This window comes from Eptesicus fuscus, chromosome 13 (assembly GCF_027574615.1).
Source record: "Eptesicus fuscus isolate TK198812 chromosome 13, DD_ASM_mEF_20220401, whole genome shotgun sequence".
Classification (NCBI taxonomy): domain Eukaryota; kingdom Metazoa; phylum Chordata; class Mammalia; order Chiroptera; family Vespertilionidae; genus Eptesicus; species Eptesicus fuscus.
The window spans coordinates 26,694,533-26,722,138 of NC_072485.1; the positions used below are offsets into that span (position 1 = coordinate 26,694,533).

At 37.3% G+C, this 27,606-nt stretch overlaps 1 protein-coding gene across 5 annotated transcripts; it reads left to right on the forward strand.

Annotated features, from left to right (window-relative positions):
* Positions 1 to 605: 605 nt before the first annotated feature.
* CHORDC1 (cysteine and histidine rich domain containing 1) lies at positions 606 to 26,811 on the forward strand. 5 transcript variants are annotated; one of them, XM_054724709.1, is made up of 11 exons: positions 606 to 800; positions 5,301 to 5,350; positions 7,828 to 7,884; positions 9,016 to 9,173; positions 11,500 to 11,600; positions 12,259 to 12,314; positions 16,805 to 16,875; positions 18,171 to 18,276; positions 22,042 to 22,161; positions 22,596 to 22,658; positions 22,876 to 26,811. In XM_054724709.1, the coding sequence occupies exons 1-11, from the start codon at positions 737 to 739 to the stop codon at positions 23,020 to 23,022; spliced, it is 993 nt and encodes a 330-aa protein (XP_054580684.1). In that variant the 5' UTR covers positions 606 to 736; the 3' UTR covers positions 23,023 to 26,811. The 5 variants fall into 5 exon arrangements, with proteins under 5 accessions (XP_054580684.1, XP_028012755.1, XP_054580685.1 ...); XM_008149159.3 differs by having other exon boundaries at positions 607 to 800; positions 12,256 to 12,314; XM_028156954.2 differs by lacking the exon at positions 22,596 to 22,658 and having other exon boundaries at positions 12,256 to 12,314.
* Positions 26,812 to 27,606: the final 795 nt, after the last annotated feature.

The following is a 27,606-nucleotide window of genomic DNA, read 5'->3' on the forward strand; positions in this document are numbered from 1 at the left end:
ACCCGCGTCTCAGAGCAATAGCGACCACTGCCTGCACTGCATTAGAGCCATTCTTGCCTTTGATACTCTGATCTCTGAGCGCTTTGCATTTTCACAGCGACTTGACCCCAAGGACCCAGTTGGTAAAAATCGCTCCCACGGCCCACATTTCTTCAGAGCTTCAGACTGAAGGCGAAGGACACGCACACACAGGCAGCATCCCCCCGCCCCTCCTCTCATCCATCCCGCAGCAACCACGCCCGGCCTAGTCGGAGGACTCAGGAAACCCGCACGATTCTGCAGAAACTCCCAAGCATCCGGTGGGGAGACCATGGACAACGGGGTGTAATTGCAGTCTTGAGAGTGAGAGGGCAGTATCTGCGCGAGTCACCCAGAGCCAACCAGGAGCTGCGAAAAGCGGGTCCCTGCCTCGGCCGCCCCAGCTTTCCGCGCTCCCGGGCCCACCTCCCAGCCTGCAGCCCGCCGCCGCCCCCCAGCCAGAGTCTGACCCTGACCGCGACCCGTTGCAGTCCCGCCCCCGGACGAAGCCCCGCCCCTCCCTCTTCCTCCGCCCACTCCCCCCTCCCATCTCTGCGCCTGCGCGACCGGAAAATTCGCGAAGGTTCCTGACCTGAAAGCGGCCGTTTCCGGAAGCCGGCTGCCGCCCCGCCGCCAGACCGGTGCTGGCACGGGGAGCTGTACGCGCACCGCCCTGCGGCCCCGGCGCTGCGCCTGGCTCGGACCGCTGGGCGCGGAGATGGCCCTGCTGTGCTACAACCGGGGCTGCGGCCAGCGCTTCGATGCCGAGAGCAATTCCGACGGTAAGGGGAACGCGCCAGCCTGCGCTCCGCGCTCCCCCGCCTCCCGGGGGACGCCCGCGGGCCCACGGCGTCCTGGGTCCCCCCGCGAGCCTTCGCCCCGCCGCCCCCGATCGGGTCCCTCCCGGGCCCCCCGGCAGCGCCTCCCGTGCGCGCGGACCCCGCGGCGGGAGCCTGTGTCCGCCGCCCGCACCCCGGGGGCGGCTCTCCCCGCGGCTGCCCGTGTTTCCCGGCCGCTCACTCTCTTACTTCGCCTGGAATGGAGGACACCTTTCCCTCCAGCCTCGTCTCCTGGAGGAAGCAAGAGGCAGCCAGGCGCTCCTGGTCTCCCTGGGCGGTTGATTCGCAGTGATTGTGTGTGTGCATTGTGTGTGTGTGCATGTATGTGTGTGTGTGTGTGTGTGCATTGTATGGATGTGTATGTATTTGCTATACAGGCAGCCGCACGGAGGCTGGAGGACTGGGCGGTGGGCGGGTTAGCCCAGCGTTTCGGTTCGGCCTGGTTGTGTTCGTGTAGAAGTTCATTTGTCTGAAACCCCCTGTTATGGACTTACTTTTGTAAGTGTCCTCTTTGGTGAGGAACATTATTCTGAATCTCAGGTGTTGATACACCCGCCCCGCGGGGTGGTACAGCCGTGGTTGTGTTGGGTGGGTATTGTTGCCCCGGCCTTTCTATGTTAATAACATGCCCTCTCGCCCTGGTCGGTGTGGGTCAGTGGTTAGAGCCTCGCCCCGTGCACCGAAGGGACGCGGGTTCGATTCCCGGCCAAGGGGCACGTACCTGCGTGGCCGGTTCCATCCCGGCCCCTGTGTGTGTGTGGGGGGGGGGGGGGGGCCGGTGCGTGCGGGAGGAAACCAGTGGATGTGTGTCTCCCCCTCCCTCCCTCCTACTCTCTAAAAATCAATGGGAAAAATAACCTCCGGTGAAGATTAACCAAAATAAATTAAATAACGTGCCACGTTATGGATAAAAGTGATTGAATTAACTCCACAGCTCCAAGGTGTAGCATTAAGGATGTAAAGTAAAAGTTAGTCACTAGACTAGAGGAAAAATAGGAAGTGATCAGTGAACTTGAATTTTGATTGGCGAATGGGATAAAGAAGTGACTTGATTATTTGAATATCGAGGGAGGTGACACTTATTCAAATTCAGCTCTCGCACTTAGTGTATGTTTTTTATGTGCTAGACATTATAACATTATCTCATTTTAATTTTCACAACAACCCTGTGAAGTAGGTATTATTCAGAGAGGCTGAGTTCAACGTGGTAGCAACATGGTTTCACGTTGTGAAGGAGATTAAATCTCCAGGCTCTGAGATCGCTGACATATTTATCTTGGTGCACAGGTGAGTTGGTGGCATCATTTAAAATAAGAGCATTGGCAAGACTGTAAGGAAAAGATAAATCCAATCTTTGCACAGTACTCAAGCGATTGTCCTTGACATTTTAATGACATTAATGTTAAGTTATTAAAGCGGGAAACTGAGATATCAGTGATGACATAATTGAGGAGTGAGGGGTTTTAAAGCCCTTTGCTATTGGTAGCCTATGTGAAAAGTAAACTGCCTTGCCCCAGCCAGGCCTGTTTGCTCAGTGGCTAGAGTGATGGCCTGCAGACTGAAGGGTCCCAGGTTTGATTCCGGTCAAGGACAGGTACCTCGGTTGCAGGCTCCTCCCTGGCCCTGGACCTGGTGGGGCTCATGGAGGAGGCAATCAATCGATGTGTTTCTCTCACATCGATATTTCTCTCTCTCCCTTTCTCCCCACTCTCTAAAAATCAATGGAAAAATATCCTCCAGTGAGGGAGGGGGGGGAAGGTAAGCTGCTTTAGTGTCTGCATGTATTCTACTTTAACTTAATACTAAGTAATGGTGAAAGGCTGATGCTTGGTTGTACCAGACAGTATGTTTATTTATAGGGTGTTAAAATTAAGAGGAGATACATCATTTTTTGGAAGTCAGCTCTATGTGTGTCAAATGGTACAAAAAAGAGATTGGGGGTGGGGTACAGGAACGCCAGAGGCGTGGACAGTCTCATCAGCAGTACCAAAATCAGCTGGGAGCGCCAATCAAGTTGCCTGAAGTTCTTTGCTTTAGCAAAATGGGGATTATTTAGAGCAGAGGTGGGGAGCATTCAGCAGGTGGTGTAAGGCTCGCAAAATCATTTGGTCTGGCCCTGCCAGCGCATTAGGGGTGAGTTAAATAAATGTTTGACCAAATATAGCAGGCTCATTTTTAAGTTGCTAATTTTGTCAAGTTGTGAATGATGTTATAAATATCCAAATGGCCCTTGGCAGAAAAAAGGTTCCCATCCCAATTTAGAGACTTAAGAATAAATATTCCAGTAGGTTGATTGATAGAATGGAAAGTTAAGAAAAAGGAGTAGAGATTAGAAGAGCAAAGGGTGAACTGTGGACTATGTTAGGAGAAAGTTCTGTATAATGGGAGAGGTCTGACATGTATTGACTAAATAACAAGACTCTTCTAAGCTGATAGAACATTTCAGTTTGAAACACAACTAACTAAATGAGTGTTTAAAGGAAACCTGACTGGTAACTTGCATATGTTAAACAGTTATTCTGGGAAAAGCACCACTTCACAAACAGTATTTTATTTAGTCCACATATATGAGAAAATTGAAACAGCTGCCAAGAGGCAGGCCAGAATTTGAGCCCGGGTCAGTTCCAGTGTTAAAAGCCCTTGGCTCTTAACCACTACCATGTTGTAACTTCTTACCCATAAAATATTACTTGGAGAAAAACTGGTAAAAGTGCTACAGAAAGGCTAGAGAGGACATTGTCCATCTATTTGTTGCTTGCTTTTGAAAGCGGTGATTTTCCAATGTTGTTCATACTAGTTGTATGGTTAATACCTGACTCATTGCTGCTGCTATTCTGCCAAAAACTGACCATTATTATGATAATGCTTCTTACTGTTATGTATTTATGCCCCTGACTCTTGGTAAATTTGGCATTTTAAAAGTCTCTATTCACTACTTTGATTCCCCTCTCAATTTCATATCCCTCTGCACATTCATTTCTACTTTGAACCTCCTTTTTTAGTCCTTAATTCCTTTACTACCCTTAATTAATAGCTTCTTTCTAATCCATGGGTTTATTTACTGTGCCATGAAAATACTTGACCCTTTCTTGTTCTGTTTGCTAGCTTAGTATCTAGATAACACCTGGTTACTAAGTTAGGAAACCATATTTGGCTGTTAAGGCAGGGATAGAGAGATTTCCATAAGTACCAGTATTTAATCAACACCAGGAGTCAGAGGTTGTAACAGTTGAATTCCAAACGGACATGAAGGTTAAGCAAAACATCTTACAAGAAAACTAGAGGCCCGATGCACGAAATTCGTCCAAGGTGCTTGGTGCTTGCAGCTGAGGTGGCTTGCCTCGGCCCTCTCAGTCCCAGCTTCCTCCAGAAGGTTGTTCAGCTGTCTGGTCTAATTAGCATATTATGCTTTTATTATTATAGATTACACAGGTATGGAACTGAACTTTTTTTCCTAGGCTTGATAAGTGTGTCTGTCTATTATGTGACTTTTTTCAATGTAATTGCCCATACTACAAACTGTATTAAAGCCCATTTTCATGAGAGAGTTAGGTAAAAATTGGTGGTGTGATAAAGAAAGGTATAAGGAAATATAGAATAACAGTCGGTGAAAATAGACTATAGAACTTCACCTTCTTTTTAATGAGGTTCATCTCTAAGAATTGACACCTGTTTATGAAAGTTAATTAGCAATTAGATAGTACAACAGTTTTTAAACTTTGGAACTTATTCTTCTAAACTATCTTTTTGTTAATTAATTCCTGTCCTAAGATTATCTCTTAGGTAATCTTAAAGTTTGACAGTATTTTTGTAAAAACAGAATTGAAAGATAACAGTCAAAATCTTGGAGCTTCAAGTTTTGGTACTAAAATTTTACTACAAAGATTAGAGGAATACAGAATGTGATTTGTTATACTTGAACAATTCTTCATTTATTTTTATCTATAGCTATCATACTCCTAAATTAGAACTTTATTACTATTTTAATACAATGTTATATTAAGCACTGTGTGCCATGCATCATATTTGAGCATTAGTGAATTTTTAAGGAAAGTATTACCTGCATTTGGAAAGAAGATAAAATGTTAACACCTGAGCACTAACAGGTTTGGTTCAGTAGATAGAGCATTGGCCTGCAGGCTGAAGTGTTGAGGGTTTGATTCTCCTTAAGGGCATGTACTTCATTGCAGGCTCAATCCCCTGCCCCTGAGGCAACCAGTCAACTGTGTCTCTCTCCCCCCTCCCTCCTTCCCTCCCTCCCTTCTCTTCCTACCTTCTCCCTCCCCTTTTCTCCCTACATCCCTTCCACTCTCTAAAAATCAATGAGTAAATGTCCTCGGGTGAGGATTAACAACTACAACAACCAAATGTTAACACTTGAAGGAAATGATGTTATTTCTTTATTATAAAGCAGTATTTTTTTTCTTCTCTGTTTTTGGCCAGATGCTTGCACATACCACCCAGGTGTACCAGTCTTTCATGATGCATTAAAGGTAGGAACTTGATATATATCAGCCTCTTTGTATTTATAGAGTAAATTTAGAGCTGTAATACTAAATCTGTATTTTCTCATCTTTTGTGATTCTGCTTTCTTAATGACCATTTTGGGATGATTTAAGCAAGTACTCCACTAAATGCAGGGGCAGATCTTTTCCAGTTATAAAATTGTTATTGCTATCCCAACGCATTTTCTATAACCTTCACTTCTTCACTTTCCTAATTTTGAAGGGAAATGAAAGTCGTTTTGAATCTTAATCTCAATCTGTCAGACAGCTGCTGTCTAATAAGAGCAGCTCTGAATTTTAGGAAAGATTGTTAATAAACACTTAATGGTGCCAATCTCGGGACAGCGTGTACTTCAGAGTGCAAGTAAACAGGAAAGAGATGCCACCTGTTTCCCACCTGTTCTTTGATCTGGAGAAGTAGTGAAATAATAGAATGTTGTTTGTCCAGGTTTTTCATGGTGAGTTTATTGGCCTTTTAAAATGTATGATAACATTGTACATTTCCCATTATATATCTCAAAAAGAAAATGGCTGCATGGTTTTAGGTGTGGCTACTTCTTCTTAGGAACATTAACAATCTCATTGCATGTTTAAATACTGTTGATCCCCTTTGAATTTCTAATATACCTTTCAGAGAGTAGTTGGATCTTTTTTGACATTTAGCTGTTCCATAGCCAACTATAAACAAAGATGTACAAGCGAATAGCAAGTTTGTTATTCTAGTTAGTTTTAAGTGAGGGAAACGGAACAAACTTTCAATAGGGCAAGTTGAGACCTGACTCTTTATGGCTTTTTTAGCCTTTTTACAAACTTATAAGGATGGAAACTGTGATTCTGTGGGAATTTTTTTTTTTCCCAGGAGTGAGGAATGTTTTAGCTTTCCTGGCCTACCATTTATTCTAAGTTTAGTTTTCTTACTGCATGTTTTTCTTTTTTCTTTTCCTTGATGTTTTCTTCCAACTTATTAACCATAGTCATACTTTGCTTCTCAGTCTTCGACTTCCTACTTTCTCTCATTTTGTTAATTCATTCCTCTCCCTCAGATGTTACCTCTATGGCTTCTCCAACATATTTCCATTTCTTTGTGTAATTGGCAACTGCAGAACAGTGGACTTTTATTCCAAAAATAGCCTGCCTCTCAATCTTGATCCTGCTAGATATCACTAACTTTCCAGTCATTCAGTCCATCACTCTTTTTTACTAAACAACAGTTAATCATTCTGATTAATTAATGTTAATGATTTTACTTTGAAGTATTTTTATTTCTCTCTTCTCCAACCCTACTGTTCATTATTGTCTCTATAAACATTTCTTGAAGACTTAGACTTGTTAAGACTACTGGATTTCACAGCTCAGTCGATTTTAGACAAACTTTGTAAGTCAATATAATGTTTACTGTTGCCAGTTTTATACTTGATCAAGTAAGAAGTTAAACATTGCAATATCAAAAGAAAGAAAATTTTAATATTCAAATTAGAAGAAGTATATTTAGAGAAAAAGACAATCCTTCTGAAGAAACAACAGGAACCTTATACTCATACTTAAATTTATCCTTCATTTTTTCTCATTTTACTGAGGACTACCATGCATCCCAGATTGGCATTTGGGAACAACTAGTCTATCTCATCTGTGTAGCCCAGTATCGCCACCATACTTGATAAAATTCTTCATATATAGTTAAGACAATAAAGCCTTTTCTTGCATGGAATAATTTCTCTGATGACTATATTATTAATGCTATTTAAACCCTTTATTTAAGGTTGTAGTAACTTTTCATCTATATCTCAATTTAGAATAAAAAAGAATTACATTTCAAAATAAAGGAAATGTGTATAAAATTTTTCTTTAAAAAAAAAACAAAAACAAGCACCTCTTAATGCATATTGTGAAAAAATCACTACCAAATTCTTCAATATATTTGGGGGAAAGGAGGTGGCGTGAGGCCCAGATGGGTATGTGCAAAGCTGGCCCTTCGTCTATATTTCAGGCCTCCAAAGTCTTGCTGCCTTTTTATTTCCTCATTCTCTGTACTACATTGGAATTAAAGCTCAAGTCATTTTTTGATGAGCCAGTTGATATTTCGTTTAGAAGGTACACAGTGGATAACAGTTTCTATATTTTTATGCTTCTGAATGAAAAGGTCATTTAACTTTCAAAGATCTAACAGTGCTTAGGTTACTACGTTAATTAATCTATGTTATTCTGAAGACAGGTAGAACTCGTATTTTGAAGAACAGCTACAATATTTAGAAACTAAATTATTATTTCTGTGATTTACCAGATTTTTAAAATAAAGCACTTCACTTTATTTTTTAAAAAATTATGAAATACATAAATATATAGACAAGTCACTTCAGGATTCAAGAAGATAAGTACAAGTAGAGTATTTCACTGGGTTGTGGTTCTCATGCAAATACAGTTTTCAGCTGTTTGTTTGTTTGTTTTTCCCCTCTCATGTTTCATAGGGTTGGTCTTGCTGTAGGAGAAGAACAACGGATTTTTCTGATTTTTTAAGCATTGTAGTAAGTATTACTTTTTTTCTAGATTATCTCCTGAAGAGTATATATTCTGGGAAGCTCCAGATTTAAGGAATCTGATTTCAGACGAGGCTCTGTTAACTTGCAGATCATACTTTTTAAGGAAACTAAAGCTGTTACTTAATTGACTTGTCATTAATTTTATGATTTCAGAGATGTTAAAATGTATGTATGACTCAGTGGAATATTGAAAAGGTAGCTAGCATTTATTGTATGTTTGCCACCTGCCAGATGTGCCATGTATTCTATCATTTTATTCAGTCCTCTCAAAAAATATCTTACCATTATCTCCTTTACTGGTAAGAAAACTTAGATTTGAGAAGATTAATTGTTCAAAGTCATGTAGCTAAGCTAGTTAGTTGCAGAACTGGGGGTCAGAATGAGGTCCTTTTTTATAAATAATTTATAGAATTATCTTTGTGAGATCTCCAGAATTTGTTTCCTATCAACAAGAATTTTGTGCTGTATGTTTAATAGAGAGTTAAGTAGATATTTATAAAATGTTATTCAGAAGCTTTTTAAAAAAAAATGCATTATTCAATATAATATCTCATCAATATATATAAAAGGCTAAGCAACTGCTGAATGGCCGGTAGCTATGATGCACACTGACCACCAGGAGGCAGACGCTAAATGCAGGAACTGCCCAGTGACAGCAACTTTGCAGAGTGCCCTCTCGCACTCCGGGACCCCTCAGGGGATGTTGGACTGCCGGTTTTGGCCCTATCCCCACAGGCCAGGCTGATGGTCCCCACCTGCCAAAGCGACCCCGCTCACTTCACAGACGCCCTTTGAGCCCCGGCACCACTCCAGGTGCGGCCAGCTGGGGAGAGATTGTAGGAGGTTGGCTCCAGGGCATGTCCGGCCGGTCTCATCCAATCCTGCCCTGCCGGCCACTATCTAATTAATTTCCTTTAATGTGTACGAATCTGTGCGTCAGGCCTCTAGTTTACAAATAATAGCAAATTTGGAGTCTTACTTTTAGTTTCTTAAAATAAGTCAGTATGATAAAAGTGAAGAAGAGGACTTATTAATAAAGAATTAAAAATAGTATTTCTATCAAGGCATGTGAAATAGATGAGAGGGTAACTCTCAATGAATACCTTTCACTAACAGGGCTGTACAAAAGGTAGGCACAATAATGAAAAGCCACCTGAGCCAGTCAAACCTGAAGTCAAGACTACTGAGAAGAAAGAACTATCTGAATTGAAACCCAAATTTCAGGAGCACATCATTCAAGCCCCTAAACCAGTAGAAGCAATAAAGAGGCCAAGGTACATGTCTTACAGTTGCATATTTTTGTCACACTTAAATAATAGCATTTGTTCCTAGTATTATGGTTTTGCATAATTGCATTTGTAACAGTTGTTTAGGTCACCATCTTTTTTACCATTTGGTTTTCCTTTAGATATATCTTTTATTTTTATTCCTCCTCAACTTGAGGCCATGTACACAGTAAACTTAATTGCAGACTTGGTCACTGTATCATCATAGCTATGGTGGGGGTGCGGGGGAGCCACACATCCGCCTTGTGCCTTGGCTTGTGTCTTTCTCGCTGGCATAGTGAGATTCTGGAAAGGAATTGCCCTTTTCATCAGTTTGAGTTGAAAAAGAACTTAGAGGTCTTCCTTCTCATTTTCTCTACTGTTTCTTGAATATCTTTTAGGACATTCTTGACAGGAAAATTTTTAGTTCCCTTTCAAATCTAGTAAAGAAGAATGTCCTTTTATTTCAGAGGGGTCCATTGTTACTAGATCAGTATGTGATTTTCCCTTGTATTGAGCCAAAGTCTCTCTTATTTGTCTATTTTGTCACTTAGAAGAAGCCTAGTGCCATCTTCTACTAGTACTTTCAGATGCCTGACACTATTAATCTCATTATTACTGACTTTGATTTAGATAGCATATCTGCTAAAGTTTTCAATGTATTTGATTTACATAGGATATCTGTTAAAGCACTTTCGCTCAGTAGAATTATATAGATTCTTCATACTCGTCTAGAGTCAATTTTATATTCCTACACATGCATATTATGTGCCACTGTTACACCAGGTCTTCATGTTGCACTTGAGTGCTGAATTGGACTTTGTCCTCAAATATGGCTCCTGTTGATATTTTATTTACGCTATGGACTTAGGGTTTCCCAACTTTTCCTTTATTGATCTTAAATTTATAGCATATTGAATTATATCAGACCAAGATAAGAACCCCAAGAGACTTTTTGATTATTTGTTTATTTAAGCAAACTACTTAAATGATTTTTGTTCCAACTTCACCTTATTAAAAGTCATGAGAGACTTTATCAAATGCCTTGCTTGGCAGTCTAAAAAGTTTTTTTTTTTTAATTATCAGAAAAAGACAAGAATTGTGGCATGACTCCTTAAATATTACAGTGTACTTATAATACTATAATTGTCAATATGAGTTACTATTTTTTTTTAAATAATGGACTGCTACTAATTTTACTTTAGAAGAAGTGAGATAAATATTTTATCCTATATTTGGTGGTATTGTAGAGATTTTGAGGATATAGGTTTTTATGTACTTTGGTAATGGCCTCCGACATCAGAGGTTTCATTTCATTAAGGATGTGGAATGAATAGGCTTTATATTTTCATTCCTGAGTTTATTAATAGTCATAGTATCTATTGAATGGGCCTTAAACAGATCGTACATACGTCACTTAATCATATGAAATGCTAGGGGATGCTGTTTCTGTTTTATTAACTCTACTAAAATTGCCTGGTGATACATCTGAATTTAAAGATATACCAGTGTCCACACAAAGTGAATTATCTCCACCAGTTAGGAATGTGATTCACTTAGTACATATTTATTGCTTGTTTATTACATACTCAGCATTTTGCTTAGTCATGAAACATAAAAGTACATCATGGCCCCTTCCTTGGATATACTCATCTTGACAAACTTGGATTGCCACTCTTTATTTTCTTCCCATTAGCCTATTGATTAATAATTCGTTCTGTTGGCAATAGCATGATTATTTGAGACTTAATATTTTAATATCAGAACCTTTTCTGTTAAAACTTAGACATGTTGCCCTGACTGGTTTGGCTCGGTGGATAGAGCATCGGCCTGCGGACTCAAGGGTCCCAAGTTCGATTCCGGTCAAGGGCATGTACCGTGGTTGCGGGCACATCCCCAGTAGGGAGTGTGCAGGAGGCAGCTGATTGATGTTTCTCTCTCATTAATGTTTCTAACTTTCTCTCCCTCTCCCTTCCTCTCTGTAAAAAATCAATAAAACATATTTTAAAAAACTTAGACATGTTAATACATTATAGCAGTTATTTGGAAAAACTCCCCTTGGCTGGTGTGGCTCATTTGATTAGAGCGTCATCCCATACACCAAAAGGAGGCAGGTTCAATCCCTGGCAGGGCCCTGTGAGGAGGCAACCCATCGATGTTTCTCTCTCTCCCTTATTCACTCTAAAAATCAGTTTAAAAAATTTATAATGGGAAAATCTTGATTCACACATGATTTGGCTTCTTTCCATAAATAAGCTCTTAAAAATATATATTTTTAGTACAAAGAAATATTTTAGTACATCAATGATGGTAATAAAATTTTAAAATTCTCCAGCCCAGATGAACCAATGACAAATTTGGAATTAAAAGTATCTGCCTCCCTAAAACAAGCACTTGATAAACTTAAACTGTCATCTGGGAATGAAAAAAACAAAGGTAAGATTTTGTTTTGTATGTTGCAATTATTTTTCGTACAATTATCTAAAAGCAAAAGGTGCTGTATAATTTACTGAATATAAATATAAAAAATACATATGTAGCACATTGTAGTAAAGAACTTATTTGTTTTTTAAATGCCAGTAATACCACTGATTGGGTAAGTGGTTTATTTAAAATGAGAGCCTGTTAATTATTTTTCTTCTTCAATTCATTACTATTTTTAAACAGTAAGATAAATTTCTTTGATAATTGTAAATGTTTCCTTGTGCACTCGGTAAAATATATTCCCTGACCTATACGTAATACCCATGGGAGGAAAGTACCCTTTCATGATTTCTCTTTCAAACAAGGTTAAGATATTGGATATAATATTGTATTAAGAATAGAAATGTGTCACATAGCCTTTTAGAGATATCGGTAAAACCTAATCACAATAGTTGGCTTATTAGCTTTTTAAATACATTACCTGAAAGGTCACATAGAAAACTTAGTTACTTAAAATGCTTAATTTTAATATATTAATTTGTTGTATTTAGATTATTTTTAAAAATATTTGTTTTATTTTTAAAATAAAAGAAAGGTTACTTTTTAAGAATGGCACTATAGTAAAGTGTTCTGTTCTAATGTTTCTCATTTGATTTTTTTGTTCCAGAAGAAGACAGTGATGAAATTAAGATTGGGACCTCATGTAAAAATGGAGGGTGTACAAAGGTATATATTGTAAAATTTGTGTTGAATCATGGAAGTAAAATGTTAATTTTGGAAAAGTGTAATTTTGTAAATCAATTCAACACACATTTGTGTGCCTATTACATGTTGGGCACTGTGCTATGAGCTATTGCGGGGGCCTGATGCGGCGGGGATCTCCCTTTTCCGTGGCCAGCACGGAGAGAGATGAAACTGGTTCTTGATAGAGGCGTCCAGGGATTGAGAAATAAAGAAATAAAGAGACACAGAAGTAGATGCAAGCTGGGTCCCAGGTGGGTCACTGACCTCCTCTGCTGGAGAGACAGACGACCCCCTGAGCCACGCAGCACATTTATTTATACTCCCATATACAAGGCGGGTTCACTGAAAAATTTAAGATTAAAGGAGCTTGGGAGGGCCCAGGTCTATTTCATTTCCTCTTTTCCTGTGCTAGACTGGTTCCACATCTCAAAGCCCTCTTCCAGAACCTAGACAAAGGTAAGCCAGGAAATGACAACACCTCCGCACTCCTGGGGCGGGGTGCAACTGACATGACTCTCTCAAATATCTTGGGCTTAGTCAACAGCAATCTAAAGAATGTCCATGTGTCTTCCCAGGGGGCCCTCTACAAGCTATGGCTTGTGAACATGGTTAAGGGACTGTCTGAGGAGCATATCTGATAGATTCATGGGATTAAATAATGCTAATATAGTCAGCACTCACTGAGAGCTTACTATGTGCCAGACATTGTTTAAGGTAGGAACATAGTAAATTAAAGCAGAAATCTCTGTAATTGTGAAGCTGATAGTCTAGTTTAGAGGAAAGAACAACAAATAGGTAATTAAAATGAATTCAGATAGTCATGAAGACAAGGAAATAGAGTGAAGGTATTTAAATCAGAATGTCAAGAAAAATCTTTTATAAAGTGGTGACACTAAATCAGAAATCTGAATTATGTATGGATGAGTTAAGTAAATCTTGGAGTAGCCTCGGGAGTAGTATGTATAGAAGCTTTAGAGCTTGTCTATTCAAAGAATTATGAGAAAGGTCAGTGGGGCTTGGGCAAAGGTGTGTAAGTAAGTAGTGAAAAAGAGGTGGGCAACATTATGGAGGTCCTTAAAAGCCACAATGAGGTGTTTGGGCTTTATTCTAAGTAAAATGGGAAGCTGTTACCTGTTTTAAGGAGGGGTTTAAAAAATTTGTCTTTGGCTGCTAAGTGGCAGTTATAATGGGGCAAGAGTGAATTTGAAGGAGAAGTAATTAGGATATTATTGTGGAAGACCAGGCAGTGAGACTAGAAAGTATGTTTTTTAGAAGTGGTTAAATGTGGGATGTAATCAAACATCTCAGTGAGGCCTCCCCCTCTTGCCCTGTTCTATGTAAAATTGCATACCCTCCAACATTTCCACTCCTTTTTTTCTCCATAGCACTTCACACCTTATGACATACTACTTATTTTGCATATTTATTTTGCTAATGTTCCATCTAGCTTTCCATTTCCCTCCTTCCCTTATATAAAGTTTAGAAGGAAATGATTGTATTTGTTTTGCCTCTTTGCTGTATTTTGAGTGCTTAGAGCAGTGCCTGGTACATGGCAACTGCATGTAGAAGGAATGATATCTTGAAGTATTAGCAGGACTTGCTAATGAACTGGAAGTGAAGGAAGGGGGCTTGTGTCTCTAGCATGTATCAGGGGTCCTCAAACTTTTTAAACAGGGGGCCAGTTCACGGTCCCTCAGACCGTTGGAGGGCCGGACTATAGTTTAAAAAAAAACTATGAACAAATTCCTATGCACACTGCACATGTCTTATTTTGAAGTAAAAAAACAAAATGGCAAAAACACCTGCATGTGGCCCGCGGGCCATAGTTTGAGGATGCCTGATAGGTGATTGGTGGAGCATTGATGAAGAAAGAATACGAGTTGGAAGGAGCAGGTTTGTAGTTTATCCTCATGTTAAGTTTGAGATCACCTTGCTCATTTAGAGATGGAAATATAAACGTCTTCACAAAGGCAGAAGCAGTAGATTTGGGTAGGAGAGTCAGGGCAAGTGGTAGGGTAGTGGAGAAAGAGACACAGAAAGAAGGTATCCTGGATGAATTTTGAAAAACAATGATAGTTCTGTAAATGGACAGAAAGGAAAAGGATATACTAGAATATCCCAAGCAGAGGTGTGGTAAAAGTAGCATGCAGAAAACAAAAAATAGTTAATGAACAGAATTTGCTCGTGCAGTTGAGATTAAAAGAGATAAATAGGGGCCAGATCCTGAAAGGCTTTTATAATGCTCAAAGGTGAGACTTTAGGTTATGAAGGCTATTACAGAAAATTTTTACTCTTTTTTCATTGGAATATACATTTAAAGACATGTAAATACAAGCTTGAGGGATTTTCCAAAGCAGAACCCTTCTTATGTCCCCTCTCATTATTCACTCTCCAAAGGTAACCACAGTTTTCTATCAACATAGATGAGTTTTGCCTGTTTTTGAACTTAATGTAAATAGAATCATAGAACAAATATCCTTGTCTCTGTCTTCTTTGCCTAATAAAATATTAGGGTGATCTTTGTTGCATTAGCTGTAGTTTGTTCAGTTTCATTGCTTTGAAATATGCCATTGTTTGCATGTGCCAATCAATTTATCCTTTCTATTGTCCTTTAAATTTTTGGATTAATGATACTGTGAACATTTTTGTGCATGACTTTTGGAACAGATGTACACATTTCTATTAGAGATATGACTAAAAATGGAATTGCTGGATTATAGTATGCATATGTTCAGCTTTAGCAGATATTTTGGCATAGTTTTTCAAAGTGGTTGTATTTACACTCCTACAGCAGTTTGTTAGACTGGTTTCATTTGTTCTGCACCTTGGTAACACTTTGTAATATCTATCTTTTATATTTTAGTCATTCTGGTGGGTATGTAGTGTTCTGATTGTGGTTTTAATTTAACTTTCTAGGTGATGAGATTGAGTACCTGCCTGTATTTTTATTGGCCATTTGGATATCCTATTTTGTGAAATGTCCAAATCTTTTACCTATTTTCCTATTAAATTTGCTTTTTCTTACTGACTTTTGAAATTCTTTATATTTTTTTAGATAAAAGTTTTGTTTGTTAGAGACAGTATACATTTTCACTATCTTAACAGCTTTTGATAAATAGAGGCTCTTAAATTTAAAAATAAATCCAATTCATTAATCTTTTCCTTTGTGACCAGTGTTTTCTGTGTCCTGTTTAAGAAATCTGCTTACTTCAAGGCCTTGAGTGAGAATCTGTTACTATAGTCTCACTAGGAGCGCAGCGTGCGATTCGAAATCACGCAGCGCTGCCCACTCTCGAGTCGCCGGTCCGGCCCTGCCTCCCTCTCCGGCCCTTGAAGCAGCCCCGGCCACTGCTGGTCAGGCCCTCCCCCAGCGCAGGCACACGGAGGCCCCTGCCGCCCCGCCCCCCGACGCTGCGTGCACAACCTTCTCCTGTCCGGTTGACCCATTGCAGCGTCCGGTTAATTAGCGTATTTCTCTATTTTATATATATAGATTGCCTAAAATCTGGTGGTGATCATGAGAAAGGTTGGCAAGTCAAGTTGATATTTTTAAGTCAAATTGACAGTTTTTGATAGACTGCATATGATTGGAGGGAGAGGAAAAATTGAAGAGGACTTACAGAATTTTGCTTTGGGAGATTGAGTTGATATGGTGCCATCAAATAAGGTGGGAAGACAAATAGGTTTGGGGGGCAACAGTGATAAGTTCAGAATCTAGCATACTGAGTTTCATGTACTTATGGTATATCTTTAGGAGATACACATACCCAGGACTTTGGATTTACAAAAGAGTAAATGTACAGAATTTTATTTTCTGTACTGTAGGTGGTTACAGTAAATACCAAAATAGAGAGAAAATATATTACTGGCTGCATCTATGTTTTATTAACATAATTTTTTGTGAATTCATCTGTAGAGCCTTCACCTACAGCAGCAATGGGGCCCGGATCTTCCAGACAAATCCTGGATATATATATATATAGGTCTGCAGCTCATTTTACCCTTCATAGGGATAAGAAATCACTCTAGAACTTGCAGAATTGCTTACTAGGTTTTCCATATTAATTCCTAATACCCAAACAGATTTTACTATGCACATAAATCATACTGTAACTGCATTTCTGATGAGATTCCGAATCTCTTGGTTTTATTATTGTTCTGTAAATTTAAATACCTCAATATTCTTGGATGTGACTTCATACTCAAAAGTCTGAAAGCATATTAATACATCCTATTGCCTACTTTTCTATTTGCCTTTTTCATAGGGGACTGAAACTTAAGCATATTCAAACAGGAATCATTTTTCATTTCTTATTGAAATGGCCTGGGTGAATTTGTGACTATTCTAGGTTATGTTATTTTTTGAGCATTTTCATAGTTCATAGAGGTCACCAATACTACAAATATGTGTGAAATGTAACTTTGAGGTATAAAGCTAATATTGTTTCTTTTTTTTTTATTATTTCTTTTAGACATATCAGGGTCTACAGAGTCTAGAAGAAGTCTGTGTATATCATTCTGGTGTACCTATTTTCCATGAAGGGTAATTTACTTATTAAAACTTTATGGTAGAGGTTAGAAAAGTTAATATGCCTTTAAACATTATTTGCCCTGCAGTAAATTAGATATTTTTATTTGTATTGTGTAATCTTTACAATAATCTAGAAATGTGGGTTTTGTCTTTTTATCATGAGAAAATGAAAAAGTATTACAGTTAAGTGGCCATTGTGACTCAAACCTCATGTTTCTCCTTATTTTATATTTTAATAGAGGCCCGATGCACGAAATTTGTGCAAGGGGCTCGGCCCTCGCAGCCCCAGCTGCCTCGTGGCCCTGCAGCCCCGCCCATGGTCATTCCAGAAAGTTGTTCCAGAAGGTCATTCCGCCGTCCTGACTAATTAGGATATTAGCTCTTTATTATATAGGATGTGATACCTATTTGAGCTAAATAGTTTTTTTGTTGTTTGAAGAACCATTTTGCACATTGCAGGACATTTATAATTTTTGACCTTGGGCACTAATGACACCGACATTGTGGTGTCCAAACACCCACACTTGTCTACAGTTTGAGAGCCTCTCAACTGTCCTGTAGTTTATAGAAAAACTGTGTTGAAATCTTCCATTCTGTTTCCACTGTTCTTCAGAAATCAAGCCCAAAGTTTTACTGTAATTTTTGTCTTCTAATGTTAGATTTTTATCAAGTATGTAATAGTGGGTTTCATTATTCACAACCCCAATACTTTGGGATTGACCTTCACAGATATGCAAACGTTAGTTTTTAGTTTGTTTGCATGTTTTCATTTTCCTGGGTTATTAAAATATGAGGTTATAAAACTGTGGTCATAGCACTTTTTGGTAGCTTCATGAGGACACTGGAGCTGTCAGTGAAAAGCTGATTTCTGTGGTGTTTTTAAGCACCATTACTTAGGACCATAGTCGGCAAACTGCGGCTCGCGAGCCACATGCAGCTCTTTGGCCCCTTGAGTGTGGCTCTTCCACAAAATACCATGGCCTGGGCGAGCCTATTTTGAAGAAGTGGCATTAGAAGAAGTTTTAAAAATTTGGCTCTCCAAAGAAATTTCAGTCGTTGTACTGTTAATATTTGGCTCTGTTGATGAATGAGTTTGCCGACCACTGACTTAGGAGATCCAAAATTGTTATAATGACATTATGTTTTTAAAATTACTAGTCTTGATAATATTAACTGGCTACTTAAATTTAAGATACTAAAGTTGCACATTTACTGATTTTTTTTACATCACTCTTGTCACTACGATACTTCTGGACTTAATTGGTTGTGAGATTTTATTTCTGAAATTTTTCTGTGATAATTTAAAGGATGAAATACTGGAGCTGTTGTAGAAGAAAAACTTCTGATTTTAATACTTTCTTAGCCCAAGAGGGCTGTACAAGAGGGAAACACATGTGGACGGCAAAAGATGCTGTAAGTAACCTTTTCGAGATAACACATTAAGGCATATTCATCTGTGTAATTTTTTAAAATTTGAGATTATCCTGTCTTTAGATTAAAAATAAAAGTTGGTCTCTCTCTCACACAGAGTTTTGATGGGCCTAAAAACTAAAAGTAATCTGAGTCAAACTCCCAGAGCATGCCCTTTGATCAGAATAGTCATTGTATATATTGATGCCAGTATATACATTTTTATGAAATACTTAAGCCTGGAAAAATTTTTAGATATTTTTCTGTAATTCTGTGGTTTATTCCCACTTGTTTAATAAAAATCACTTTTCTGCTCCTTTGATGTTATCGATCATTTAGACCTCTGATTGTCTTTTGGCCTCTTAGAAGTTCATTCAGCCATTTACAGATGCACAAACACTTCATCTGGTGGCCAAAGAGGAGTATTTCAGACTTGTTGGAATTGTTTTGAATGCCTTTGCTTGCAGGGAAATTGATCAACAGAAAAAAGAAAGCATCAGTTCCTACTTCCCTAGGTAGCTTTTTAAAAGACTTGGGGCTCTGCAAATAATTCCCCCAAATCCCAGTAAGCTGTAAGAAAGCAAGCAATTTATTGCTAAATAAGTGTTTGAGAGCTATTATTAATGTATTAGCTTTCCAGTTGCAGGAAAATTCCTGCAATGGGATTTCCTGCTGCACTCTACCCCGCCTCCGCCCCGCCCTTGCCGCCCGCCTCGCCTTCTCCTCCAGCCCGCCCGCGTTTCCCTTCGCCCCCCGCCCCACCTCCACCCCGCCCTTGTCACCGGCCCCGCCTTCTCCTCCAGCCTGCCCGCGTTTCCCTTGGCCCCGGCCCCGCCTCCGCTCCGCCCTTGCCGCCGGCCCCGCCTTCTCCTCCAGCCCGCCTTCGTTTCCCTTCGGCCCCGGCCCCGCCTCCGCCCCGCCCTTGCTGCCCACCTCGCCTTCTCCTCCAGACCGCCGCGTTTCCCTTCGCCCCCGCCCCGCCTCCGCCCCGCCCTTGTCACCGGCCCCGCCTTCTCCTCCAGCCCGCCTGCGTTTCCCTTCGGCCCCGGCCCCGCCTCCGCCCCGCCCTTGCCGCCGGCCCCGCCTTCTCCTCCAGCCCGCCTTCGTTTCCCTTCGCCCACGGCCCTGACTTCGCTCTTCCCTTCTCCTCCCCCCGCCCCCCTGGCTTGCTTGCTTCTTTGAAGCTTTACTCCCCTTTGCAGCTCTTGGCTTCTTTCGACACTGTCTTGATATGCAAATTAGCCGCCATATTTGTTGGGGGCAATTTGCATACTCGTCCTGATTGGTTGGTGGGTGTGGCTTGGCTGGTGGGCGTGGCTTAGGTGTAGCGAAGGTGTGGTCAATTTGCATATTTGTCTATTATTAGATTAGATTATGTAATGTAGTTAGATTTATGTGCTGCATTGGCACTAATAAATCCAAGGCAAACCTTTTCAGTATATGTCTTTTAACTTAAAAAGTAATTGTAAATTTTCAAATTGCTGTAGGGATTTATTTCTTCTGCATGTGAATATTCTATATTTTCTGCCTTTTAATAACACAGCGTTGGAGATTATAAATACAGGGTGGGACAAAAGTAGGTTTACAGTTGTGATTGCATGAAACACAGGATTTATTCTTCTATTATTACTTATTAATTATTGTATTATTTTCATATGAACAACTATAAACCTTTTGTCCCACACTGTATATCCGTCAAATTATAATTCGTCTATCACAAAACTTCTAGGTGTGTTTTATTAGCAAAAGAGTGAAGTCTCCTTGTATTCTCTCCTAGGTCCAAAAATTTGAAGATTTCATTTAAAAAAAATAAACTGTTGTTTTTTATTATATGCAAAAGTTTTCAGAGTAGAACCCTTGATGAGATTTTTTTGTAAATTAAAATAGCTTTATATTTCCTGTTTATAGAAAAGAGTAAGCAGAATTATAAAATTGTGTGAAAGAAAAGTTCAGATTGTTTAAAAATTTGCCATTTTAAGTGTAAAATTCAGTAGCCTGAAGTATATTCACAAATGTTTATGCAATCATCACTGCTATCTTTTTCCAAAAGTTTTTGATCCAAACAAAAATGCTATACCATTGAATCAATATCTCCCCATTCCGCTGCCTCCCCAATTCCTTGGTGACCTCAACCTACTTTTTATTTCTACAAATTTGTATATTCTAGATATATAAGTGGAACCATACAATATTTGTCCTTTTGTGTCTGGCTTATTACACTTGGCATAATATTTCCAAGACTTATCCACACTGTAGCATGTTTTAATACTTCTTTCTTTGTGTGTGTGTGTGTATGTATGTATGTGTATGTATGTATCTATCTTACACTTTGTTTATCCATTCATCTCTCCCTTTTTTTTTTTAAATATATATGTCTTAAATTGATTTCAGAGAGGAAGGGAGGGAGAGAAAGATAGAAACCTTAATGATGAGAGAGAAGCATCAATTGGTTGCCCTTCTGCATGCCCCTTATTGTGGATCGAGCCTGCAACCTGGGCATGTGCCCTAATTGGGAATCAAACTGTGACAACCTGGTTCATGGATCAATGCTCAATGACTAACCCACTGACCAGGCTCTTCATTCATCTCTTGATGGACACTTGGGTTGTGTTCGCTTTTTTGCTATTGTGAATAATATTACAATGAACATTGGCATGCATGTATCTGTTTGAGTCCCTGTTTTCAGTTATTTTGAGATATATCCAGGGTTTTTCTTATTTTTTAATGCATACATATATCAAGTATTAAATGTCTAAGCCAGTGGTCTAATGGCAAAAAAAAAAAAAAAAAGTAAGTGAAAAAAGTAATTTAAATTCAGTTAGCATAATTGTACCAAAATGTAAATATTGTTTTTTACAACTATAGTACCTCACAGTTTCCTGCATTATTTGACTAACCCTCATTTATAAAACAAATCACAATTTGTCTTTTTAAAATAGTTGCTAATAATGTACCACTGGCAGATAATAATTTCCACAATTATAATTAATCAAAATACTACTTCCACAAATTCTCATCTTTTTCTATATGTTATTATGAGAAGAAAATAATTATTCAATAACAAATAGTTGTGCCCTAGCCAGTTTGGCTCAGTGGAGATAGATTATTGATCGGCCTGTGGCCTAAAGGTTTTAGGTTCAATTCCAGTGAGGGGCACATGACCGAGTTGCAGGCTCGTTCCCCAGTAGGGGGCCTGCAGGAGCCATCCAATCAATGATTCTCTCATCATTGATGCTTCTATTTCTCTCCCTCTCCCTTCCTGTCTGAAATCAATAAAAATATTTAAAACAAAAAAATAGTTGTAAGTAGTCAATTATTTTTTTCCAAATTCTAATTTGTAGAAAATAAATCAAAGATTCCTATGCATGATATTAATATATTGTCTGGTTATACCATTAAGCAAATGTCTTTTTCACTTCAGTCTTCAAAAATGTTTTTATGGCTGTACTTAATTTAAAAATTGGATACAATTTTGTAGGAGTTCTTAAATTGCATTTTTAAATATATGTTAATACTTATGGCTATAAAAGAAAAAAATAGAAGGAATACATGTGTTCTCAAATCATAAAACTGTAAAGGTTCTTTGTATCATAATATATTTTACTATTCAAACTTTTTTATGGCAACTTCAGAAGTTTACTCTTATAATAAGCATTAAAGATAATTACATGGTAATTTTTTCTCATGTAGATAGGTCTTTAAAAAATTCCTCTTTTTAAGAAGTTACATGGAGCTTTGTAAATTCATAAAAGTTGTCTTATATTACAGGGGAAAAAAGTTGTTCCATGTAGACATGACTGGCATCAAACTGGGGGTCAAGTCACAATTTCAGTATATGCTAAAAATTCACTTCCAGAACTTAGTCAAGTAGTAGCAAATAGTACATTGGTAAGTACACTAAAATTATCTTTATACATTTATTCTGTATATTGATGTAATAATTGTTCTTATTTGAACTGGCTTTAGGGTAAGATCTTTTCATCTTTCCCATTTGAAAAAAATAGTTTGAAATTACTTTTAAAGGAACTATTTTAAATGAAAATTTCTCCATAATACAGTTCTGGAGCATTCTGGAGACACTGTAGTAGCTTAGAAAATGTATCAAATAATATGGTACTTAGTTCTCTCAATAGGAAATTTCAGATAATTTTTCTTTTCTGTTAATGGTTTTTTCGAATAAAAAGTACAATATTAGCAGTTTGTTAAAATGGCTTTAATGATTTTTATCAATATATTCTTATTTTCATAATAATTGTTTTATATCATAAACCTTGAGTTTGGATTTGATCAGTTATTCAGCTTTCTATAAATATCTTTTTCAGTTAAATGTGCACATTGTATTCGAAGGAGAGAAGGAATTTCATCAAAATGTGAAATTATGGGGTGTAAGTATTATGAATCCAGCATAATAATTTAAAATACCATTTGTATAATAAAAGGCAATACTTTAGTAATTATTCTAACCACAAAGGTGAAATCTAGGTATTTAAATAGCATTGGAGTCTTGGAATTTTTTATTATTAAAGTAGGGAAGACCAGTATTTTCCTGTAAGACTAACTATACTACCCAGGTTTACTTTAATTCTCTTTGATATTTTGCAGGTGATTGATGTAAAGCGAAGTTATGTAACTATGACTGCAACAAAGATTGAGATCACCATGAGAAAAGCTGAACCAATGCAATGGGCAAGCCTTGAACTGCCTGCAACCAAAAACCAGGAAAAGCAAAAAGAAGATAAAACAGAATAAATGGAGAGGGAATAAAAAGTTATTGCCTATTTCAGAATTCTTAATTTGTGGTGAAGTCGTGGCTTGCTGCTGTAATCTTTTGTTTTGCTGTTGTAGTTGAATCTGTCTGGTATTTCAGGGTCAACAGTGTAGGTTCTTAAAAGCCAAAGTCAGTTTATCTTTTTGTGCCTCCTTTTTTATTTTATTTTTTTTGTTTGAAGATTGATTATTCATTTCTCCTCACTAATAGAACTATAGTTGTGTCCCATACTTGAAGAAGCTAGAAAATAGCTCATAAGTAGAGTAGTTCTTAGTATAATATTGTGTTAAACAGATAAATATAAAGTAACATCTCTTTCTGTTATTCCATAATTAGTAAAACAAGATGGAATGTCAAATTTTTAATTAGTTTTTTCATGAGTTTGTGTTCCTATAATACTTGAAAAATCTTTCTTTAAAAGTTAAAGCTCCGCAATGTTTTTTTCCACTTGGACGGTTAATTTCTGTAGGAGGATTAATTGTGAGGTAGTGTAGTAACTAAATAAAGAGGAATATATGCATTGATTAATAAATTACAATTTATCTGCAACTAATTGCAAAAAATTTATATCAGTACCTATATATATTACTTGCAAGGCAGTATCACTTAAGAATACAGGAAAGATAAATAAAAAATATAGAGGTATGAATTTATTTGAAATTCATCATTTTATAAGACTAAGCAATAATGTTAAATATCTCCTGATTATTTATAAGGTCTTGGTATGGTGTGATGGCTAAATTGTATCTGAATCATAGGCCACACCCTCTTAATATTTTTAATTACATATAAAGAGAAACTAAATATATATATCTGGCTTTCCTGTTGGTAAACTATATAAAATTATAGAAATACATTATGGAAATACACTTGTTTCAGAAAACTAAATATTTGAGCTTTGCTTTATGACAGCTATTACATATTAAATAAAAATAGTGTAATTGTTTTATTGGTTTTAGGCTTTCATGAACAGTTTGACAATTCTAGGTGATACAATATTGATTATATATTGTACTTTATTAAATAAGTATCACAGAATTAGATTGTTTATGTTTATTGAACCCATTATAGGATAGATTACTTTTTGAGGTAGTGCAGAGCTCACAAAGAAAATGAAAAATGTTATGAAGGCCAAAACTGGCAGAATTTTTGGGCATGAATTATGCTTGCATAGATTAAAATGATTATTTCCTAAGCCCTTTGAGTGGTTCTTCCCCCGCCCCTGTCCCCCTATACCCCCTCCCCCGCGATGAATAGGATTTTTATCATGGAAAATTTGCTGAAATACAATTTTAGTTAAAGGGTATATCTCACTCTATAAATAACTATTAGATGGAGTTATGTAATTGTTAAATGGCTTAGCTCTGTTACAAATAAAGATGTAAAATATGGCAACTAGGCTTTCATGATACTAAAATACTATGGCAAGAAATTTTTGGCAGTAAAATTGGTATCCAAATAGAGTATAGAAGTGCATTGTATTTAAATTTTGTAACCTTAGCTTTCATAACTTAGGACCTGGGTTCGATAGGACACATGCAATCTTCATTGTTTAGGGCAGTGGTTGGCAAACTCATTAGTCAACAGAGCCACAGTTTCCCGACCACTGGTTTAGGAGAAAGGTTGCTATTATTTTGATTTGAGGTAATGAATTAATGTACCTTTTTTTTTATGTGTCCTCCTCTGAGGCTATTTTCCCCTAAACACAACCTTACTATATTCGGTGCGATTGAACTATTATTTAAAGCAAGTGGATTATACACCTAAGAGTTAGTTACAAAGTACTGACTTTTGTATTTTTGGATACAGCATACTCTTTAGTCTGGTTTCATTAGTGACCCTTCTGTTCTTCATTTCCATGAACCTCTGAATTTGCTGGCCAGATAAAAATCTAAATGATACTTCTCTTAAACTCATACATATATACATACATATAGCAACACATTTATAATTAGGTAAAATGTGTTTTTTATCAGTCTTTCAAAAAATTAAAATTCTTAACTTTTATTAAGTTGTTTCTCTAGAAATATACCTTGTCTTTCTCAGCATTGCGAGTAATTACTATAGCAAAGCAGTCAAAGCTAGGTTTATTATATACTTGGTAACTAATTTGACAGCTAAACTAATCATGGGAAAAATTATTTTTCTTGTCTAGCACATTTGCTAGTATAAAGGTCCTAAGAAGTTGAGCTTTTATTTCTTTTCAACCTCTTCTTTTTAGGTAAGTTTAGATTTACAGAGGAGTTGTAAAAAAAAAGTACAGAGTTTTTTATATGTTATGTTAATCTTCCTCTTGTTAAAATCTTACATAATCATAAAACATTTACAAAACTCAGAATTAGTCTTGATACAATACTATTAACTAAAGTAGACCATTAATTTTGACCATCCGTTTTTAGAGGAACACTATTAAATGGTAATTCTTGAGACGTATCCTAAGTTTTGGTAATAATTTAAGCCAGGAATTTATAAACCATTAAAAATATAAATTGAAATCAATCAACCATAGACAAATGTTTATAGGTCAAAGATGTAACTTCTTGTTCTAACCATATACTGGCAAAGGACTGTAGTCTATTTTATTATAATTTATATTTTATACCATCAATTTTAATTTTTATCATGTATAACTTTTGTTTGGTTTTCTTTAGACAATTCTTCAGCCATCTTATGGTAAAGAGAACCTTGCAAATGCATTAAGTGTTTGGATTATTGCTCTGCCACCCCTTTTTAAAAAAATCAGTCATTCTCCAGTTTAGAAATGCTTGTCATGCATACACCCACAATAAACTTTTTAAAAACTCATGTACAAGGCCTGATGTCAGTTTTAGGGCATTTGGGTTTGTACTCTTACAACTTTTTTTTTTAACAGCCAGGTACTTTCAAGTTATCAGAACATTAACGAGTGTTTGTGTTTCATTACAAATTACTTTGATCTAGAACTCATATTTGGTATTTGATTTGATTCTGTTGCTTATATAATTTCTTGTCCTCAGTTCTAAAATCGAAAATCTAAGTCCGTCTTGTTTTTAGGTTTTGTTACTCGTTTTTGGGGGTTGTTTGTGTTTTGTTGTTGCTGTTGTTGTGTGTGTCTTTTTCCCCATATATTTTCATTGCTGTTTTGTTGGGTAGTTGGTTTTTTACCTGATTGCTTTCTTATTGTTCCAAGTATCTTACAACTTAAACTCATCTGGAATTGCTGCATGGCGTGCCTTGTTAAGTAAGGGTAGGCGCACAGGGTTGTATAATGTGGTATTATCCTTAAAATACTGGGCTTGCAACATTTTCTTCTGTGTAGTTATTGTTTGATGTTAAGTTTTTATGTAGTTCTTAGTTGTAATTCAAGAACAGTTTTTCTGAACAGCATATTTTTATTAAATGCTAATTAATGACTTTTTAGTTTTCCAATTTACAAGGTTATTTAATGTCTATTAAAATGAAATAAAACTTCCAGCCTTAAACATTTTTACGTTACTTAAAGATTGTGTCAAAATAATTTAACTTGTCATTCATTTTTGATTATGCTATTGTCCAGATGGATTATCTTTTTTTAAGGCTGATAATTTGAGTAAAAGCACTGGTGTTAATCCTGGGAACAGGGAAACCTCTCTCCTCAAAAAATGGGTATATTAATGTTTTTTAATGCTTATCCTTTCCTTCACAATGTTTATTTCAGTTTGCAGTTCCATACTTCATATTTTATTTCTATGATTAATTTGTCAGTGTCTGTATCTTCTCATAAACTGCATATAACTTTGTGTTTGGGCCAATCATTGTATCCTCATTTTTTAATATTTGGCATGTTGGTTGGCTTTTGTAAATATCAAGACACGCAGGATTTGTGATGGGCCAGTCACTGTTTAAGGACTTAAGTGAATATGAACTTGATCCTCATGACAACCCTATCAGGTAAGTTCTATTACTATATAACAGGAGAGAAAACTGACTTATGGCACAGGTTAAATAACTTGACCGAAGTCAAAATGAGTGAGTTGTGGAGTAGAGAATTCAAACTCGGGCATCCTGGCTTTGTGTTCTGTGCTCTTCACTATTCTGTGCTGCTTATGTTTGTCATTTGAATTAATAGGTTGCATAAAGCATGGGCACATGACAAGGAAAACTAGTAACACTGTTCGGTCACCAGGACCACATTTTTTAGTTTCGTATGAAACTTTGTTAGCAAATAAATTTATAAAATATGTCCTTCTGCATGGATGGTTTTGGTTATAACAATAAACTCATCATTTGTGATTTGGCAACTCTTAGGGTCTCTAGTCAAAATCATCAGTTGAAAAAAAATTTTTTCTGTCACCATTTTGATAGTGATATGTATTTTGTATGTAACTCAGATGGGAATTCATATCTACCTATTAGATAAGATGTAATGAACATCAACTTATCTTTGTTTTTGCCATTAATATGAATTAGAGTGTCTGCAACATAAGAAACATATAAGACTGTAAACCTAGGGACAGATAGCGAAGGATCATTTGAATTTTTTCCTTTTGTCTTCTAGGCCAGGTCAGTGGTTATCAAAATATCAGTTCTAGACCAGTGGTATCAGC

Coding starts and splice junctions, on each gene's coding strand:
- CHORDC1 (XM_008149159.3), top strand. CDS start 737: ATGGCCCTGCTGTGCTACAACCGGGGCTGCGGCCAGCGCTTCGATGCC. Junction 801..5,300: donor TGCCGAGAGCAATTCCGACG/GTAAGGGGAACG, acceptor GTTTTTGGCCAG/ATGCTTGCACATACCACCCA. Junction 7,885..9,015: donor CTGATTTTTTAAGCATTGTA/GTAAGTATTACT, acceptor TTTCACTAACAG/GGCTGTACAAAAGGTAGGCA.